Source organism: Carassius auratus, unplaced genomic scaffold (assembly GCF_003368295.1).
Source record: "Carassius auratus strain Wakin unplaced genomic scaffold, ASM336829v1 scaf_tig00027190, whole genome shotgun sequence".
Taxonomy (NCBI): domain Eukaryota; kingdom Metazoa; phylum Chordata; class Actinopteri; order Cypriniformes; family Cyprinidae; genus Carassius; species Carassius auratus.
The window spans coordinates 1-21,161 of NW_020525572.1; the positions used below are offsets into that span (position 1 = coordinate 1).

Sequence of the window (21,161 nt, forward strand, 5' to 3'; positions counted from 1 at the left end):
CTTCAGGCTCCTTGAGCATGGGAGACTTAAAAAAAAAATGACTGACCCTAAACTGGACTGGTAGTGTTTATAAATAATAACGGAAATCTTGAATGAAAGAATGAAATCATTTGCCAAGGGAGTTAGTAAATAGCTCTTACTTTAGGAAGTCTGTATTTTCTCGTAGACAAACCCTCAGAGTCGCCCTCTCTGCTTTCTTGTGCAAGAAGTCTGCATCTCTCTCCATTCTGTGGATCAGAAATGTTTTGACAACACTTTATCACATGCTAAGACAAATACAGCATATTAATCTAGCTTTAAAAAAATCTTGTGCTTTTCATGTAAAAAAAACAACAACATACCACTGTAAACATAATTCAGTGGAAAACATGCATTGCACAAAGGGTTTGTTTAAAAATCCATGCGTGACAAAACAATGTAGCAGTCAAATAAAATTATCTCCGGGGTTTATCTCTACAGCTTAATAATGAAGAGCTTCAGGATGCTTCCGGCATTGTTCAGGCAAAGCTCTTAGTTTACCAGCAACAACTAGATCATAAAATCCTATGGATGTTTGATCTGAAGCAACACAAACATCTTCAGATGTTCAGAAGTAATCTCACAGCAGGCATGTATGTTTACTGTAAGAATCATCTGTTTCTAGCCTAGGCATATTTCTACTTAAGTGAGCCTGTTGATGCGAGATGTTATCTCATCTCATTTGAACATGAATAATAGCAAATCTTGGGATTAAACTGGCTATAGTTGCAATCATGCTTCAGATGTTTTTTGTCTGTACTATTTGATCTTTATGATTGGTATATATATATATATATATATATATATATATATATATATATATATATATATATATATATATATATATATATAATTGAGTTTAAAATGCATGTTAGATTGCATATACTTTTTAGTACATATGCAAACGTTTTTATGACCGAATGAATGCCATCATTCCATGTGTTAATCTAGTTACAGGTATGTAGTCATGTTCCTTGTTTATAAGCAGAACTGTATACTATAAACAAAATGGCTCCCAACTATGGCATGGTAAAATAAATATAAATAAATAAATGTAGATTTTACATATGCAGAGGTCTAACATTATTCAATACTTTTCATTACTCACGCTCTATCATGATTGCTTCTAAAAATAGCCTTATCCAGATCAAACAAGGCCAGGAATAACCCTTGCTAAGCCCGGCTCTTAGGACTGATTAGCAGCTAGCACCTGACGCTTGCTTTCTGATACCAAACATGGAGCCTTGTCATCTTTAATCACTGACATTATCATCTTTTTTACACTCGGAGATGGTGCAGATGTCCGCATGAATGCATCATATAGGATAACATCAAATGCCTTTAAGATTTAAGTTTGGTATCATGCTCTTTGCTCTGATAAACCTATGCAGCTCCCTTTGCAATGGACAACAATGCAGTTTTTATTTTAATTACAGAATTTCTGCGATGTACAGTATTGTTCAAAAATAATAGCAGTACATGTGACTAACCAGAAATAATCAAGGTTTTTTCGTATATTTTTTTTATTGTACGTGGCAAAACAAGTTACCAGTAGGTTCAGTAGATTGTCAGAAAACAAATGAGACCCAGCATTCCATGATATGCACGCTCTTAAGGCTGTGCAATTGGGCAATTTAAGTTGAATTAGTTGAAAGGGGTGTGTTCAAAAAAATAGCAGTGTGGCATTCAATCACTGAGGTCATCAATTTTGTGAAGAAACAGGTGTGAATCAGGTGGCCCCTATTTAAGGATGAAGCCAACACTTGTTGAACATGCATTTGAAAGCTGAGGAAAATGGGTCGTTCAACGACATTGTTTCAGAAGAACAGCGTACTTTGATTAAAAAAGTTGATTAGAGAGGGGAAAACCTATAAAGAGGTGAAAAAATGATAGGCTGTTCAGCTAAAATGATCTCCAATGCCTTAAAATGGAGAGCAAAACCAGAGAGACGTGGAAGAAAACGGAAGACAACCATCAAAATGGATAGAAGAATAACCAGAATGGCAAAGGCTCAGCCAATGATCACCTCCAGGATGATCAAAGACAGTCTGGAGTTACCTGTAAGTACTGTGACAGTTAGAAGACGTCTGTGTGAAGCTAATCTATTTTCAAGAATCCCCCGCAAAGTCCCTCTGTTAAAAAAAGGCATGTGCAGAAGAGGTTACAATTTGCCAAAGAACACATCAACTGGCCTAAAGAGAAATGGAGGAACATTTTGTGGACTGATGAGAGTAAAATTGTTCTTTTTGGGTCCAAGGGCCACAGGCAGTTTGTGAGACGACCCCCGAACTCTGAATTCAAGCCACAGTACACAGTGAAGACAGTGAAGCATGGAGGTGCAAGCATCATGATATGGGCATGTTTCTCCTACTATGGTGTTGGGCCTATTTATCGCATACCAGGGATCATGGATCAGTTTGCATATGTTAAAATACTTGAAGAGGTCATGTTGCCCTATGCTGAAGAGGACATGCCCTTGAAATGGTTGTTTCAACAAGACAATGACCCAAAACACACTAGTAAACGGGCAAAAGTCTTGGTTCCAAACCAACAAAATTAATGTTATGGAGTGGCCAGCCCAATCTCCAGACCTTAATCCAATTGAGAACTTGTGGGGTGATATCAAAAATGCTGTTTCTGAAGCAAAACCAAGAAATGTGAATGAATTGTGGAATGTTGTTAAAGAATCATGGAGTGGAATAACAGCTGAGAGGTGCCACAAGTTGGTTGACTCCATGCCACACAGATGTCAAGCAGTTTTAAAAAACTGTGGTCATACAACTAAATATTAGTTTAGTGATTCACAGGATTGCTAAATCCCCAGAAAAAAAAAAATGTTTGTACAAAATAGTTTTGAGTTTGTACAGTCAAAGGTAGACACTGCTATTTTTTTGAACACACCCCTTTCAACTAATTGCCCAATTGCACAGCCTTAAGAGCGTGCATATCATGAATGCTGGGTCTTGTTTGTTTTCTGACAATCTACTGAACCTACTGGTAACTTGTTTGCCACGTAGCAATAAAAAATATACTAAAAACCTTGATTATTCTGGTTAGTCACATTGTACTGCTATTATTTTGAACAATACTGTATAATAATCTTTAAGGGTCCAGAACCAAACAGACACCAGCTGGGATCAATAAAGCATTAATCTCACTAAGAGCAAAAATATCTCTAAAGAATCCAGACTTAATATTCACGTTGGCATAGATTCTTCATTTACTTTGTCATGGTGATTAAATGCTAAGGATGTAAGCACAAATAGGACATGAGGGGCCCAAACCTTACTTACTTTTCCTCCACTAGCTGTTTCTGGTACTCCTCATATTCTTCTCTAGTCATACCAGCTGCCGCTGCGGGGTCTTTGGGGGTCTCCTCCTCAGCCTTCTCCTCTCCTCCTCCAAATCCCATTCCCTTCAGTGGGTTTCCCACCATGCTTTTAATTAAAAAAGCCATTTTTTTCACTCTGTCGGAGTCTTTAGATTGATGTCAAGTTACGATTTTACTCAAATCTTTTGGTGAAATTCCTTAGTTTCCAGCAGAGAGGTCCCTCAGATGGATTGTCGGTGGTCTAATTGGAGCTAGGCTAACTGACCTGCCTGTCTGTTATCAAGGACACACTGTTGAGAAAAAAACAACACGTTTATGCCGCAGCCATAATCTGGATTAAGATGCGGCCGTCTACACTGAGAGACAGATGGCTGTGGCTTTCACTTCCACACAATAAAAGTGAAAGAACTCAAATGCATGTATCAGTCAAAAGCTCTAACTAGAGGAAAATATTAATAGTAGACAACAATCAGAGAGAAAACTTAAACTATGAATTCTGTGTTTTGCAGACTAGGTCAGCCTCCGCCGTTGACGTCATGTTTGTTGCATCCACCCACTGACTGACCGCTAATCACATTACTTAAGGGACTGACCAATGCAACGCAACCAACCGTTACTAGATTTACTCATTTGTGAGCCCAGAGAAGATACGGGATTACGAACCTATTTATCTGTTTCCGCTGATGAAGACCTACATATTCAAACACCGTATTTACCTGCAAACACCTAGGAGATTCTTCTGCAGTTCTTCAATTCTAGTCTGCTTAGAGAATTATAGAAAAACTGATAATAGTTACTAAACATGAAACTTCACTTGCCATGGATTTCTGATGGTTTAAAACAGTTAGCTGGTCTTCCAATGTGACCAAACTGGTCTTCAATTGGTGTAGTTGTTCTCTCGTGTTTGGCTGGTTTAGCTGGTCAGTTGACTAGTCTTTCAGGCTGACTAGCTAACAAGTGCTCAAAACTTTTCTAAATTGACCAGCCTGGTTCCCAGCTAAAATCAGCAAACAACCTTGGACTATTTTTTCCAAATATTTACAACGTCTAATTAGCACTGCTTTAACAAGGAATGACTCAATTTGCCAATACGCATAGCATGTAGCATAGCATTCACACATGGAGCAGCATAAACTGCGAGTAATTACTAAAAGGTCGACTGAAATGTCTTCCATTCATACCTCCTGTGAGCCCAGGAAAAGCACAGCCACAGGATTACAAACCACTGGACGTGAAGATGATGATGATGATGATGATGATGATGAGGTGGTATGATTTTACACACCATATCCAGCAGTTTCCAGAACTTGTCAGCAGAGAAGATTTAAAATAGACAGATAATAATTATTAAACATGATGTAAAATATTGCCTGAAAAGAACATCACTCTTGAACAAGCTCACCATGGATTTCTGGTCATCACTGGTTTAAAACAGATGGTCTCTTAACCTGAACAAACTGGTCTTCAAGTATTCTAGTTGGTTTTAAAAGGCTGGGCTTTGACTGATGTGGGTGGGTGTCGGGGTGAGAGGTTTGTCCCCCTCGGTCCGTACGCCACAGTGCCCTCTCAAAATGCAGTGCCCGGTGAGACCACACCAGTTGCACTGCCCAAAGGATGACCCTGGATTGTCTAATGTTAAAACCATCCTAAACCAGTCAAAGGTAGTGTACCAACGAACTCCCATTACCCTTGTAAAAAAAAAACTGTAATTACCGAAAGGTCTCTTTTTATTCGCTGTTGACAAGTACCTCAGGTCAATTCATATTGTAGTCCGACTATTGTCCAACAAAACTCTCATTTTGTGAGTCTGTTATCTCCTATTAAAGCTCTGACACAGTCAAAACTGAAGCTGACAATGCCTGTCCAAGGTGAAGACACAGCAGAAAGGTCATCATTGTGTCCCCACAGTCCCATAATTGTTCAATTATGGGCCTTTTGGAAACACAAATTTGCTAAAAAATACTATACCTGAAGGGAAGGTCATTTTAAGATTGAATTGTTGTGGACAGGGTTCTTAAAATTTGAATTTATCTCGGGTGACAATATGGTTGCCTTGAAAGGACGCAACTACTATTCATACAGGAAGTGCGTTGAAATGAGTCACAGACACAAATGCACCAAGAAGAAAAAAAAAACAAAAAAAACCCTGCCCATCATTCAAAGCACTAGGAATAATTAAAGTGTCCTTAAGGAACCTGGTAATTAAATTATAGAGGAGATGGTTCACAACTGCATCTCCTGTTAGGGCCAGTGAGCTCAGCATGGAGGGATGGAGTGACAGATGTGTTAAACAGACAGGACATCTCTCAGTGTAATCCCCTGAAGAGAGAGAGAGAGAGAGAGAGAGAGAGAGAGAGAGAAGAGGGGGTGGGGGAGAGAGTGAGAGTACACAATCAAGCCGGAGCAGAGAGCAGTGATTGAGAGCGAAGAGAGAAAGAGGGACGGGACGGCTGGTGGATTATCAGTGCTAAGAATCATCAGCATATCCCAGGATTCCCAGCGCAATACTTTGGGGGAGTCGTGGCCTAATGGTTAGAGAGTCTGACTCACAATCGAAAGGTTTTGAGTTCGAGTCTTGGGTTGGCAGGAATTGTAGGTGGGGGGAGTGCATGTACTGTTCTCTCTCCACCTTCAATACCACTTGCCCTTGAGCAAGGCACCAAACCCCCAACTGCTCCCCGGCGCCGTAGCATAAATAGCTGCCCATTGCTCCGGGTGTGTGTTCACAGTGTGTGTGTGTGCACTTTGGATGGGTTAAAAGCAGAGCACGAATTCGGAGTATGGGTCACCATACTTGGCTGTAGGTCACGTCACTTTCACTTTCACTGCTGTGTGTGTGTGCACTTTGGATGGGTTAAATGCAGAGCACAAATTCTGAGTATGGGTCACCATACTTGGCTGAATGTCACGTCACTTAATGTCACAAATGGATGATAGTGACAAGGACACCAATGGCCTGTAGCATCTAAGCAGTCATTCAGATCATAACAGTGGTAACTTCCTGTGTAATGGATCATTAATATAGAACATTTTAAATCATAAGCATAGACGCTTCAGAGCAGTGCTATGCCTCATGGCTGGGGCTCTTACATTATGAGACAGTTACATCTGCATCCAGGAGCTCAAAACCTCCAGCCGCACTTTTGCTACTCATTTACACAGAGTGAGCTGACAATACACTACAGCAACAGGCAACATATAGAACATATACACCTACAAGATTTTTAAATAAAAATGAGACCACACGAAAAGTTTTCGATTTGTGTTTTATGTAAATTGTTTGAGAAGAAAAACATTTTAGTTTTTTAAGATTCAAAACACACATTCACAACCTTCAGGTTCTTACTTTCACCAATACAATAAAGCTTTAACACTTCTGGATGAAAAATCTGCCTTATTGTAGAGGCATTACCAAAGGGCATGCGTTAAAATATTTGATCGTATTGCGATTACTTTCTTTTTTTTTACCACAGCTCAGAACGCTCCTGGGACAGTGATTGAGTTTATGAAATGATTCCTGGACCAGTATTGAACAGTAAATATAATGTCAGACCTCTTAAGAATATATTACATCATATTCAGGAATCTTCCACTGCAAATGCCACACACAGACTTGGAAAAGAGCAGCCATTCAAACACTGTACAACTCTGATCAAATTAAAAATCAAGAATTAAAAAAGAAATCTCAAACAAAATACTAAAGTTTTCAAGTATAATAATTTACAGTTTGCAAACAGAAAACAAACAATCTTGAATTAACAAAAAAAAAAAAAAAAAGGACATGTTGTGCTGTGTTTACCAAGAGCTAAGGATCATCAAAAAAACTTCTTAGCTGCTGCTTCCTGCTGACTCCTGAAAGGAGAAGAAATCGAATTAAAACACAGTGTATGACAAAATACATATTTTAAAATGGTCTTCATTTTTGTTCTGTTCATACAAAATTTCTATCTTGACTGATATCCGTCTTGCTTTTTCATTATGGGAACAAGATATCTTTTAATTTAAAAGACAATGGGAGAGGTTTCAGTCCTTTAACTACCAAAGCATCCGAGGAAGCCATCACAAGAATCCAAAAACTGAAGCTTAATGAAGCACCCAATCAAAAAGGAACAAAACCCTTTTTCCATTTACATACTTCTTAAAGAGCTTTGCACGAATGCTGCAACATTCAAATTCACTCACTTGTACATAATGTAGCAGAAGAAGAGGAGGGATTGCATGACGATGAAGATCACAAAGTGTGTGGTAGAGAGGCAGGTGGGTAAAGGAGGAAGTTCAGGACACTTCACCTTCTCCGCAGGATTCTAAGGATCGTGACCAAAAAAGGAGTCATTGGCACTTTTTTAAATTAATTAATTAGAACATAGACAATTTAAAACAAGGCAGAAAACACACAGAGAAGTGAAGGGGGAGGGGGGGCTGTTAAATGATAGGGCTGTTCAAAAAAAAATTGAATGCGATTTTCATGCGCATCTCATCAGTAAAGGCGCTCCTGTAATTAGTAGTATATCTCCAGCACATGCGTTCAGATCAGTTGCTTCTCCAAACTAGCCCAATCACATTTCCAGTGGGTTCCCCGGTAATAATTTCGTCCCGGGGTTAAAATATAAGTTTTTTGGTGGGGTTGCCATAGCCGTAGTTCACGGACAAAATCACTTTCAAAAATCGACAAAGAATCACCTGCGATTTTAAAATCGATTTTGTGTAGATTGTCAGTGAACAGTATATCGTAGATTTGTTTTGAAAACCTGGCAATCCTGACCTGAACGCACATGCTGGAGATATACCAATAATTACAGGAGCGCCTTTACTGACTACTGTAGATGCACATGAAAATCATCTTCGATTTTCTTGCACAGCCCTAGTAAATGACTAGATATTCTATAATGTAATGTAAAATATATTAAGTAATAATACATCATGTTAAAAAATAAAATGAGAAAGGTTAGCTTGGCTACAAGTGAAATAAAACAAGTACAATTTATTTTATATTTGACCTCAGTAAAAGTTTATTTTATTTAAAATAATTTATGGTTTTAGTTTACGATGATAATCCTGAAAGGCATACCAATAAAATGCATCATGTCATCAAAAATGAAAACAAGTTGGTTTGACTATTTGATTATGACTATATGACTATTCGTCAGATAAGCCCATATCAGAAATGCTGGTTTATTTTTAACTTACTAGATTTTTCTGAATTATGTGTTCTATGTTCCTCTTGACGACATGCAAATGCTCCTTGATGTCATTGAAGTGCTGGACTGTCTCATATGATCCTAGTCCGGCTGCGTTACCATGCTGCTGACCCACTGTCAACTGCTTGAAGTCTGACACTGAGTTCCTACAGACCACAACACAACATTACAACAACATTAGTGCAAACCAGAACAAAAACATACATGAGTCAGAGCGCATGTAAAATACTATTACCGTATTTTCCGGACTATAAGTCGCACTTTTTTTCATAGTTTGGCTGGTCCAAGACATGAACCAAGAGAAAACATTACCTTCTACAGCCGCGAGAGGGCGCTCTATGCTGCTCAGCACTCCTGTAGTCTACACTGAAAACATAGAGCGCCCTCTCGTGGCTGTAGACGGTAATTTTTTCTCTTGGTTCTAAATAAATGCGTCTTATAGTCCAGTGCGACTCATATATGTTTTTTTCCTCATCATGACGTATTTTTGGACTGATGCGACTTATACTCAGGTGCAACTTTTAGTCCGAAAAATACGGTAATTATTCGAGAAGAAAAGTTAAAATTTTCAAATTGTGCATGCCAGACGGGTCCAGATGCTGCCTGTTTGCATACAACAGTATGTCATACAAGAGGATCTTATCAAGCAATCGATTCCTCTGAGATGGAGAATCACAAGACTTCATCTATGTTTTAAATGTATAAAACAACGTTACGCTTAGAATATCTGATCGGATTCTTAAGACAAAGCTCATGTTTTTCGGATTTCATGACATTATTTCTATTGTAGACATGACCATGCAAAAATATAATTTCCACTCCCTCCCTACTTATTGGTATGTGATGGTCTCCAAAAATGTTCATGGTTTCATGGGTAATTCAACTTTAGAGAAATAGATTAATATAATATTTTTCAATACAACTTATGGCATACATCTTTTTCCCCAAGGCTCCGATTTTAAAATGGCAAGATATTTTAGTTTAACAAACCTCTAATCTCAATAAGACTGTAAAACCTAACAAATCAAATATCATCTACACTTGCTGTACAGCTCTGTCTGGTCTAAAGGTTTTGAGCCTTTCTCACACCTCTAATGACATCTTGATAGAACTGCATGTAAACGCTGCTGTCTCCGATTACACTGGCAAATGACTGCTGCGCCCAAGGTCCTCGGCCAACAAAATCTTAATCTTAATATTTCAGTGAATTGTCCCAATCTAATCTTTTAAGCCTCCTCTTAACTCTCACCAAAAGGCCATATATCCTTCAGCCTCATAGAAAAAATGAAATTACCCTGCAGCTCAAGCAGCAATGATTGCTAAATTAATCTTCCTAAAAAACATGGTCCCTTTCCCAAACATATTTCAGATGATTAATAAATACCCATTCAGGCCATGCCACAGCTTTCCTCAGGGGGACACTTTCATTTGGCTAGAAGCAGTATGCTTAAAATGGAATAATATACAAATCTTACACGTATAAATAAAATAATTATCCATTTATAACTGTTATGAGTGTAAGACAAACAATCTAGAAAACACTTCAATGCTGCATTAAAAAGAAAGCACTATGGAAATTAGAGAAACATTTTGTATATCTAATTATTTTATGATGCACACACAAAAAAGTAATGTTAACGTAAATTAAATCTTTTAAAACCTTTTTCTTTTAATAATTCATTTTTTAAATCAAAATAAGGTCAAATTTATGGTCAGCATATTATAAAGAGCAGCACACAGTTTAACCTTTTAATCAGGAACACATCTCGAAATTTAAGATAATTTATCTGCTTAACTCGCATTTTTTACTGATCACGTATTATCCTGTGCCTGAACCCCATTTCTTTGGATATCATCTTCAGAATTCTAGGATGATTACTAGGATAAAAAAATATGAGGGGATGGACAAAATGAAAGCGTTTGGTAAGTCATAAGCACAGTCTCCTTGGGGAATTACAAAGACAAGAAAGCAATCAGAAGCAGACTGTGTATTTGCTGGTGTATGATGCATGGATATATTTAAAGATTCACATTTAATCCATCAAACAGAGGCCCATAAGGAGCCTAAACAAAATCAAATTTGTTTCTTAAGGGAGAAAAAAAAAATAATAAAGACTCTAATCTGCCTTGAGGCAAAAAGTGAACATTTAGTAACCCTCCCAAGTAATCTTTATCCACTTCAAATGAACTATATGCCAGAGGAATTCACTTTTCCCCATCAGATAAGTCATTTTGTTGGGCTAAGACGAGTAAAATGAAATTATGATTAAAAAAAAGAAAAGGTCAAGATCTTAATATGTACATAATCTAACAGATGAACTCAATCAATGGAGCATTTGTTTGTTGCAGACCAAATGCTGTTTAAATACGAGTGCCAATAGGATTAGCCTAAATTAACAATTGACTAAGATTACTGATCTTTTTGACGTCTTTCCACCAATATGGCAACAATGTGGCATTGATTCTGTCCTTTTAATGATGACTGCTGCATTATGTTTAGCTAATAGCAATATTAAAAGTAACAATATTTGCATATGCTCCAAATAGCAAACCTTTATACGCAATATACGTACAAATCATTTAAACGCGTAGATAAGGATAAAGCTTTTGCCGTTGAAGTAAAATTCAGTTTTAATAAAATATAAGATGTAATTAGGTTATTAAAGGTTTCAAACAATGCTCTTCTGCAACTAAACTCTTTATCTAAATGCACAAACAAATCTCTTGCTTAAATCCCTAACAAAGCCATCGGTAAGTGTTGTTCTAAAAACCGGTTTAACAATCAGTATAGTTTGGATACATCCGAGTTGTTGTAAAAACAGTCTATTGTGGGCTAATCCTCTCCTTGCACAGTTAAAAGAGTTTTAAATGCTGTATTTTGGGGTCTAATCCCAAAGCCTTATTATTCGATTTAGTTTTTGGGCTTTAATCCTTGTTTCGTCTACACCTCACTTCAAAAACACCTGGAGCAAAACAAACAACCGTCCGCTAACAAAACAAAAAAACAATGCTGACATTACAGAGGCCAAAACTGAATAACAAACAAATGTATTTAATCTGGATTAAACAATGAACATCTTTAGATCTTTATGTAAAGACACAACAAACAGGATGTTTACAGACAAAACCTAATCTGTTGCATTGTTCAGCCTTTTGTAAAAGGCATGTAATGCGCTAAGGCCTGTAAGTAGTTGACTCACTCAGAGATTGTTTTTGACTTAACACTTAATTGGCTAGGAATTTTCAGAGGTATATCATATTAATTTTTATTAGTTAGTTTCAATTTAAATAAATGTGTTGAGGCTGGGCATTTATAATACATTTTACTGATAACTAATGCCACTATAATGCATGTTTGTTTTGTATTTATCCATTTAAGTTCTGTTCGAAATACTGTTAAATGTAAAGGATTTGTTGTGGAGTGAAGGAAAATAAAATATACTTTTAATGTCTGTAAAGGTTTCGTTTTATATACTGGTATTTTATATTATTTCTGAATGTAATAATAAAATGCGACTTACATATTTACTGATGCAACTTCTATGCTTTTCTTCTCTCAGCAATGCAATTTAGAGTTAAAATCATATGTGACTTATTTTTCGTAAAATATGGTAATATAACAGTTTTTTTTGACAGGAGCACAATATTTTCCTTAGGCACTTACCTTACTTCATTAAGGTTCCTCAAAACCTCTTGTTGTGTATTGATAATGGTGTCCATTTCATGATTGGGAGCCTAAATAAAGCATGCAAACTATTAGTTAGACTCAAGGACAGTTTAGATCATAAATTAAATAAATCACTTGTGAGTATTAAAAGCAATTATATAATTTTGGCGCTTCGCAAACTGATAAAGCAACAGGTTTTAAAAGATGTCAGACTAGATCTAAAAACATGGATCTGAGATGACATGTCACAGCATTCAGTATGAAAATCTGGTCAACATTAAATGAAATTAATGCATTTAGCGGATGCTTTTATCCAAAGCGACTTACAGTGCATTCAGGCTAACATTTTTTAGATTAGCATTTAATGTTTTAATACACATACATTTAACAGTTTGCCATATTTCAAACGCATTTGTCAAGTCTTACCTGTCCTGACTGTGCTTGTGACGAACGTTTGGAGATCTCCTCTGTGATGACTGACACATAACGGCGTTGTTCGTCCAGAATCATGGCCAGCTGTCTGTTCAGTTGCTTGATTTCCAGGTGTATTTGATTCTGCCCCTCAAACACCTGACGGATTTCCCGGTCGTTAACACTTTCAAACATGTCCTCAACTGCCAGAAGAGAAACACTGAACAGATGTTTTTCTACAAATATGGGTTTTCATTTTTAAGCAACCCAGTAAGTAAAAAAAAAAGAATCATAGTCGAAACAGAATCTGTTGTTTAAATAAAAAATATATATATATATAAATTTGCCGCTAAAATTTCCTTGGATGGATAATAAACAAACTAAATATAAAATATTTTATAAATAAATAAAGTTGTGACTCGTCCAATCAGATCTAAGATTAGAACAGGGTTTATAAAAAGTGCACTGGTTTTTATTAGTAATAACATTTCATCATTCTATTTCTGTGTTTTTATGTCAGTGTCTCATGTCTTTTGACAATGAACATCATGAAAACCTAAAGCTGAGTGGTCAAACCAGAATGAGAGCAACTCACTGGGCTGCCCCTGGACATCAGGGTGCTCTTTCTGAAACTCCTCTTTCCTTTTGTCCAGCTCTTGTTGGAAATTCTCAAATTCCTCCTGGTACTTGTCCTTCTCCTCTTTGGGAATCTCTTTTTCTGGGGGAGGCTTTATAGAAAGACACAAAACACACATTCAAACCCACTCACACACATAGACACACTTACGCATCCTTCAATTATAATGAACAAGAGGAATGAAGTAAGAGGTAGACACTTCTGAAACAAGTATGGCCGATCCTTTTTTAATCATAATCATGTGTGGGGAGGAAAATGTGTACCAGATTCTGCCCAGGCTCGGTAAGTCTGAACAGCAAAAACGACAGAACGTCATGGTCATCTGTCGAAAAAGAAATTGGTTAGCCATATTTTTAAAGCTGCAGTGTGCAATTTCAGTACCACCAGCTTTCTTTCTTCCCCTATGAAAATTCTGTCATTTACTCACCCTCAAGTTGTTCCAAACCTGTATGAGTTTCTCTCTTCTGTTGAGCACAAAAGAAGATTTTTTTGGTGGTATTATCAATAACAATGTTGGTAACTAAACAGCTGACGGTAGCCATTGACTTTCATAGTATGGGAAAAAATACTATGGACGTTATTGGCTACCAGTTTGGTTCCCAACATTCTACAAATTATCTTGTGTGTTCTTGAGGGTGAGTAAAGGATAATAGAACCTTCATTTTAGGTAGAACTATGTCTTTAATGGTTCAAAGCCAACTATTTTCTCGTTAGCTGATCCAGCCGAAGCATAACAAAGAAAATCTCTGCATTTGGTTACTTTTAAAACATACCTGCAAGTCCTCCAGTGGCCGCAGAGATGCCAAAATAGCCATTCTCGGGAATGATCATGTTTTCTACTTTGGTGCAGAACTCATAATCATCTTTATCAGGAGTGAACCCGTTATTGATGAAAACCTGAAACCATCGAGATTATTCTGATGTTATATTATATTCCGGTTTTAATTTGAACTTGTCTTAAAATCTCAAAGATGAATTTAGGTAAGGTAATGAACAGTGGCTCTATTGGTTTGACATACAATGCAAAATTTACAGAAAGAAAAACCTTACAGTAGTAATTATTTGGTAATAATAATGACCAAATAAAGTCAAATTATAGTCAGTTCTTCAGAATGAATGTATGTTGATTCTTATTACTGGTTTATGGTGATATAAACTTGACCTACCGATAAAGTTTTCTTGTAGTAGGTGATTTTGGCACGTACAGGGTAAGGTTTGTTTCTGAAGTCTCTAAGACATGTACCCAGAGACTGGGTTGTGCCATCACTAGAGGAAAAATATGTTTTATCATATATGTAAACATAAAGACAACACCAACAACAACAGCTTCCTTTCCCATGTCAATTAGAAAAAACTAAATTAGTTTCTATTAAAATTTACTTAAATGAAATGAATCAAAAAAAACATATCAAGAATATGAAGGGCTATGGGTATTTTTCTGTGTTTGCGCACAGTCTAGTACATATGCTGCTGACAGCTCTCCCCCGCTGGGACACGACACGAATCTAATTTAATCTGAGTGCAGTAACAGTGAAAGCATTAAGACAGACAGAGGATTAGACTCTCTCATAAATCATCATATTTCCTAATCTCTGTTCAAATTTAAAAATAAGAGCACCGATGTCAGCAAGGAGGATAGGTTTACTTACTTTTGATGGTCATAAATAAGTTTCCCATTGTTACCCACCACCAGGACAGCAGGGTTGTTTTTCTACAATAGCAAGGTCACAGAGAAGAGAGACATAATCCTTATTTAGTACAGAGGAGGCACAAAACAAATCCACTGAGGAACTTTGCTGTTTGCTCCTGAGGCCAACGCAAAACACATAATCATAATCCTTTGATAAATATATATTTAGCTTTACCTTAAGTTGTTTTGACTGAAAAATGCACATCGTTCAAAAACAAACATTATTGGGTAAATTTTTCGGATACAATCAAGTGTTAAAAAACAAATTTTTCAATGAACTAAAAATTACAAATTCTAGGGCTGAAAAATGATTAAAAACAATCATGCAGATGAATACATTTTTACAAGTATGATATCTTTAAAATGTTATATCATGGAGTCAGATCAGAAAAAAAATGTAATATAAAAATACCCTTTAAAAGTAACTATATTGCCCTTTATAATTTTTTTTAATTAGTTTTATTTAGCAAAAATGCAACTTGAGCTACTTGAGCGCAACTTATTAGTTTTGAATAACATTCGATACAGCTATAATCGTAAACTGATTTAGAATTGTATTATTTTCATACATTTAAATAAACAAATCTAAAATGAAATTATAATAATGAAAACGCATTTGTTTAAAAACTATACTTGTGTCCAATCACCTTTCCATCATTATCAAAAGAGTCAAAGAATATTCCCACGCCATTCCACTGATCAGCAGCCCCGTACACAGGACCCTCCAGACCTTGACTGGCCGTGAACCATATGGCCTACAGAAACACACACACACACAGACACAGACACTTTCTTCAGTGAGCATGGATAATTTGGTAAGTGGTGCTTGAGCTCAGTGTGGTCTGCTCCACCGGACTGTGGGACAATTCAAAGAAAGCACATGTTAGTTGTACAACACTACATTTAATTGCTCATTCTACACTGCAAATGCCGAACAGTGTACGTGAATTTATCAAGGCTGACCTATGGATGCTTTTCCTGAGAAAATGGTTTATTCTGTGCAAAAAGAAATGCCTGTGGTGAGATGAAATATTTAAACCTAATGACTTTTAACAATTAAAAAAACAAACATATTTTGTGCAAGTTAATTCTGTATAGCACCCAGTAACGCAGCCATACAAAATAAGCTCATGATGAATCATAATGAACTTGAAATGCAAACCTACAATTTAATGGTTTGTGAAAAGAAATAATAGTAACATTTAACTAAATGCGACTGTTGTTTGCTCATGCAAAACTGCTGGCACACTGCTAGGGTGTTCCGGGTGGTTGCCCGGTCATGACTATGCAGGTGTTCTGAGTAGCTGTTAGCTTATTTCCATGCTGTTAGGAAAACGTTTCCACCATCAAGTCTCTATGATTTTCTGATTTCTAGACATGACTTCACAGGAAGTAGACACACTGCCCTTCTGCTTGACTGTTTCACAGCTTCTGTTTTACATATGCTGTTTCATATACGTGTCCTTTACACGTCAGTTAAAGGTTTTGCACTTGTGACATGTACAAGTTTTAAATGTCATGTTTATTAGCAAAATGCAGAGATTCAAAGAATCCTGAAAAAAAAAATGGTTTCCGAAAAAATCTGTTCTCAACAGAATATGAAATGTTTCTTGAGCAGCAAATGAACTTATAAGAATGATTTCTGAAAGATCATGGTCTGAAAATTCAGCTTTGTATCACAGTGATAAATATCATTTTAAATTATATTTTTTATTTTGTAATTTTAGTGCTTTAACTTCAATTAAATACAAATGAGAAATCTTGCCTTGGCAGCTACCTAAAATAATTAATAATAATAATAATAATAATAATAATAATAATAATAAATTAATATTTTATTATTTATTAAAATATTTTTTTTTTCATTAAATGTTTATTTTTAATTTTATTTAAATTAACAAACATGTTTTAACAGTTTTAGTTAAGGGTTTAGGTTGGTGATGTCATGAAATGCTCATGAATATTAATTAGTTCATGGTCATATCCAACTGAGGTGCTAAATAGAATGTTTTACATTTTTAATATAATAAAGAATTATAGAATTAAAATGGAATGAAATTCAGAGAAAATTACTGTAATTACAGTAAGTGTAATTTTTTTCTTAGTATTTACTTAGTATTAATAATTTTAGTGATCAGAACGATACCTTATTGAATAAAGATAATTATCTTACAATAGAAGACAGTTATTAAGTTACAATAATATTTTACAATAACAAGATTTAACTGTAGTGTAAAAAAAATCTGAACTGTGTTAAAGTGTCAACATGTCCCTCCACTGTCATCAACAATTTATGTCTGTGCTTCTATATGTTTACAACTGCCTATAGCCACAAATGTACAAATGAGTCTCACATATACAAAAAATAAACAGTTATTTTATATTATATTTATTAGAATAATATTAATAATAATATTTTTACCAATCCATCTGCTCCCATTCGTCCTCGTCCAGACACACGGAATGTCACTTCAGCTTCCCAGTGTTCAAAACCTACAGGGTTTTTTGTCCATACCGAACCCTTCTGGCTTCGCAGAGAGGGGGTGATTCGGATCTGATCTGAACTAGGAATGGCATCTGGAGAGAAGATGGCAATGGGAAAATGCATGAATAGAAAATTATCTAATATTTATTATTTAATAATAATAATAATAATAATATTAAGAATATACTGATCATTGAGCAGCCTGATCTGATGTAAACAAGTTTTGCCAATTTATTTATTTTTCATTTTTAGACTGTATAAAAACACGGACATAGCATCCGTTACGTCACCAATAGGTTTCCGAAGACTGTTTTTGAATCCAAAAGTGGGCGGAGCCGGCTGCCGCTTGGCAGCGCGTCACCAAACGTCACTCTTGGATACCGAAAATGGGCAAAAAGGCGGGAGCTGGTTGCCGAAACCACGCCCACCTGGCACGACAGCGGTGACAGCAGCAGCAATCCACCTGCCACTCAAGTGGCCGAGCCATTAATTACGCATAACTTAATATAATATAATTTAAATGGATGTGTTAATAAATCTACCCCCCCCCCCCCACAGTCGTCATGAAGGGCAAAATTAGCTATATAGACCAAAAATGTTTTCTATGGGATTGACTCCATTTTTAAGTCGGCCTCTAGCGACCAGTCAATGAATTACGGTTTAAGTCACTTCCTTGTTGGCTTCATAAGAGAGGTTGCCGCTTGGTTGAGCCACATTTGAAGCTGTTGTAAATTACACTATAAACATACTTGTTTACTTCTGTGTGTTGCTTTGCAACCACTATGTTAGAACCACAACTGAGGAAGTACATAGCAAGTACATGTTTGATGAAAATACAGTTTTTATTTATATCATTACACTTTATTTGCCATTTTATTTGGTGGAACCTTACTACACATATGAAATAAAAGTTTTATAAAAGCAATAAGCTGCATGAAGCCATGGTTCAAAGTAAATTAATAACAGCTAAGGGGGTTTTAGGTTTCTAACAACACCCATTAAGTGTTATAAATTGAATGTAAACCACGGCGTCTTGGGGCTTATTGCTTTATTAGAGAATACAGAAAATAATTACGTTATATAATTTTATCATCACACACCCATGTAATATCTGGCAAAATACCAGGTTTATGAGCACATTCTTCCCTGACAGCATACTTCTCTGTTTAGATAAATCAATTTAAACAGAACAACAGGACATAAATCACAACATTAAATCTATTGACTAAGTAAACGGTAGATTTTTTGCTCCTTCAGGCTAATATGTGCAGTGTATTTGAGAGATTTGGGAAGTGTTGCAAAACAGAACTTTGCTCTCGGCACATGCTGAGACAGATTTGTTTAACCCTTTAGGAAAACTAGTGCCATGTCAGCTGTGAAACTGCATGCATATGTTTACTAATAATTTAATTATGCATAAAAGATGATTATGTGAATCTGAAGACCAATCAAAAATGACACTTTTTATTAAGTAGAAAGTAAAAAGTAAAAAGTAGATGTTTTCTCAACACACCATAAAAACACAGCTGGCAGTGCACCAGACATATCAGAACCGAGTGTGCGCATAGTTCACTTTAAAATATGTTACAAAATATCATAATTTGCATTATTACAAAACAAAACATGCAAAAGCAATGCAATCTGTTATTCATTTATTCATTCAATAATAATTGCACCACTAGTTCGTTTTATTTTAATGCAACTTCACATAAATTTAATGGGGAATTTAAACTACAAGTATGTACATGGACTAAACATACTGACAGATAACAGTTATACAGATGTATGGATAAACTTACTTCCAGTATGAATCCAGAATGGGATTCTTCCATCACTCTGTGTCAGATGTGGTCCTTTGAAACTATATTTATACTCAAAGCGCCGGTGCGGGGAATCCTCGGCAGCATTGTCGGCGAAAGCTTGTGGAAATATTAAAGATATTAGTAATAAATAGCCATAAGCTGCCAGGCACTTGGCTATGGACACCGCCATGTTTGAGTCAGAGTGCTGACGTAGCGCAGTGAGGGGCGGGACGACTGGAAACTCAGAAGGGCCAACAGGGCGCTCTTTCATTGGTTAAAGCGCTTGATTGACAGGCGGGGAATTAAAACGAGAACCGCTTTGAGTCTCGTTTTCAGGTACTCATGTACCAGACGTGTAATAGCATACTAGCAAGTTACTAAAGTAACCCCAACATTTCTTTTGGCCAAAGTGGTGTTAATAAATATTCTTGACGCAGCAAGATTAAATTTATATGAGCTTTTCTTCAGACTGTTTAGATTGGCTAATACAGTACATATTTTTTATATAGCAAATAGCACACACACAAGAATATATAATCCATGCTAAATATATTACATTATAAAATACACTAAAATATATATTATATTGTGCATTATAAATATAAATAAAAATACAATATGTATACACACATACAGTATATATGCACACAATTAGTACATACAGATACATAATTATGAACATATAATTATAAATATATTTATCATACAACACATACACAATACATACACATTTACATACACAAACACACAAATATAAACGAATATATATATATATATATATATATATATATACACACACACACAAACACACACACACACTGGGGAAAATAAGTATTTAGTCAGCCACCATTTAAAAAGATGAGAGGCATGTCATTTTCATCATAGGCACTTCAACTATGAGAGATAAAATGTAAAAAGAAAATCCAGAAAATCACATTGTAGGATTTTTAATGAATTTATTCGCAAGTTATGGTGGAAAATAAGTATTTGGTCACTTACAAACAAGCAAGATTTTTGGCTCTCCCAGACCTCTAACAAGTTCTTTAAGAGGCTCCTCTGTCCTCCACTTGTTATCAGTATAAAAGACTCCTGTCCACAACCTCAAACAGTCACACTCCAAACTCCACTATGGCTGAGACCATTAGTAACACACTCAAATCCTGCAGTGCCAGACGTGTCCCCCTGCTTAAGCCAGTACATGTCTGAAGTCTGCTAGAGAGCATCTGGATGATCCAGAAGAGGATTGGGACAATGTCATATGGTCAGATGAAACCAAAATATAACTTTTTGGTATTTGGAGGAGAAAGAATGCTGAGTTGCATCCAAAGAACACCGTACCTACTGTGAAGCATGAGGGTGGAAACATCATGCTTTGGGGCTGTTTTTCTGCAAAGGGACCTGCACGATTAATCCGTGTAAAGGAAAGAATGAATGGGGCCATGTATCGTGAGATTTTGAGTGGAAACCTCCTTCCATCAGCAAGGGCCGTGAAGATGAAACATAGCTTGGTCTTTCAGCATGACAATGATCCCAAACACACCGCCTGGGTAACGAAGAAGGTCCTGGAGTGGCCTAGCAGTTTTCCAGATCTCAACCCCATAGAAAATCTTTGGAGGGAGTTGAAAGTCTATGTTGCCCAAAAACATCACTGATCTAGAGGAGATCTGCATGGAGGAATGGGCAAAAAAATAACAGCAACAGTTAGTGAAAACCTTGTGAAGACTTACAGAAAATGTTCGACCTTTGTCATCACCAGCAAATGGTATATAACAAAGTATTCAGATAAACTTTCGTTATTGACCAAATACTTTTTTCGACCTTAATTTGCAAATATATGAATTAAAAATCCATGTGAGGCCTAGATTAATATTTTTTATTGACATTAAAGTATTATAAACATTAGACATTATTCCCTTCATATG

The 21,161-nt window shown here is 36.2% G+C and overlaps 1 protein-coding gene and 1 pseudogene across 1 annotated transcript; both read right to left on the reverse strand.

The window, feature by feature from the left end:
- Nucleotides 1-140: 140 nt before the first annotated feature.
- LOC113079112 (complexin-4-like) lies at nucleotides 141-3,475 on the reverse strand (annotated as a pseudogene).
- Nucleotides 3,476-6,600: 3,125 nt separating this feature from the next.
- On the reverse strand, nucleotides 6,601-19,444 carry LOC113079110 (protein ERGIC-53-like). The gene is made up of 13 exons (XM_026251311.1): nucleotides 19,237-19,444; nucleotides 17,375-17,529; nucleotides 15,600-15,707; nucleotides 14,912-14,973; nucleotides 14,429-14,528; nucleotides 14,036-14,159; nucleotides 13,526-13,584; nucleotides 13,221-13,353; nucleotides 12,641-12,828; nucleotides 12,212-12,282; nucleotides 8,537-8,693; nucleotides 7,532-7,653; nucleotides 6,601-7,201 (listed from the first exon to the last, which is right to left on the reverse strand). The coding sequence occupies exons 1-13, from the start codon at nucleotides 19,427-19,429 to the stop codon at nucleotides 7,165-7,167; spliced, it is 1,509 nt and encodes a 502-aa protein (XP_026107096.1). The 5' UTR covers nucleotides 19,430-19,444; the 3' UTR covers nucleotides 6,601-7,164.
- Between the last annotated feature and the right edge of the window lie 1,717 nt (nucleotides 19,445-21,161).

Coding starts and splice junctions, on each gene's coding strand:
- LOC113079110 (XM_026251311.1), bottom strand. CDS start 19,429: ATGGCGGTGTCCATAGCCAAGTGCCTGGCAGCTTATGGCTATTTATTA. Junction 8,694..12,211: donor AGGAACCTTAATGAAGTAAG/GTAAGTGCCTAA, acceptor TGTGGTCTGTAG/GAACTCAGTGTCAGACTTCA. Junction 7,202..7,531: donor TTCTGCTACATTATGTACAA/GTGAGTGAATTT, acceptor TTCTCCTTTCAG/GAGTCAGCAGGAAGCAGCAG.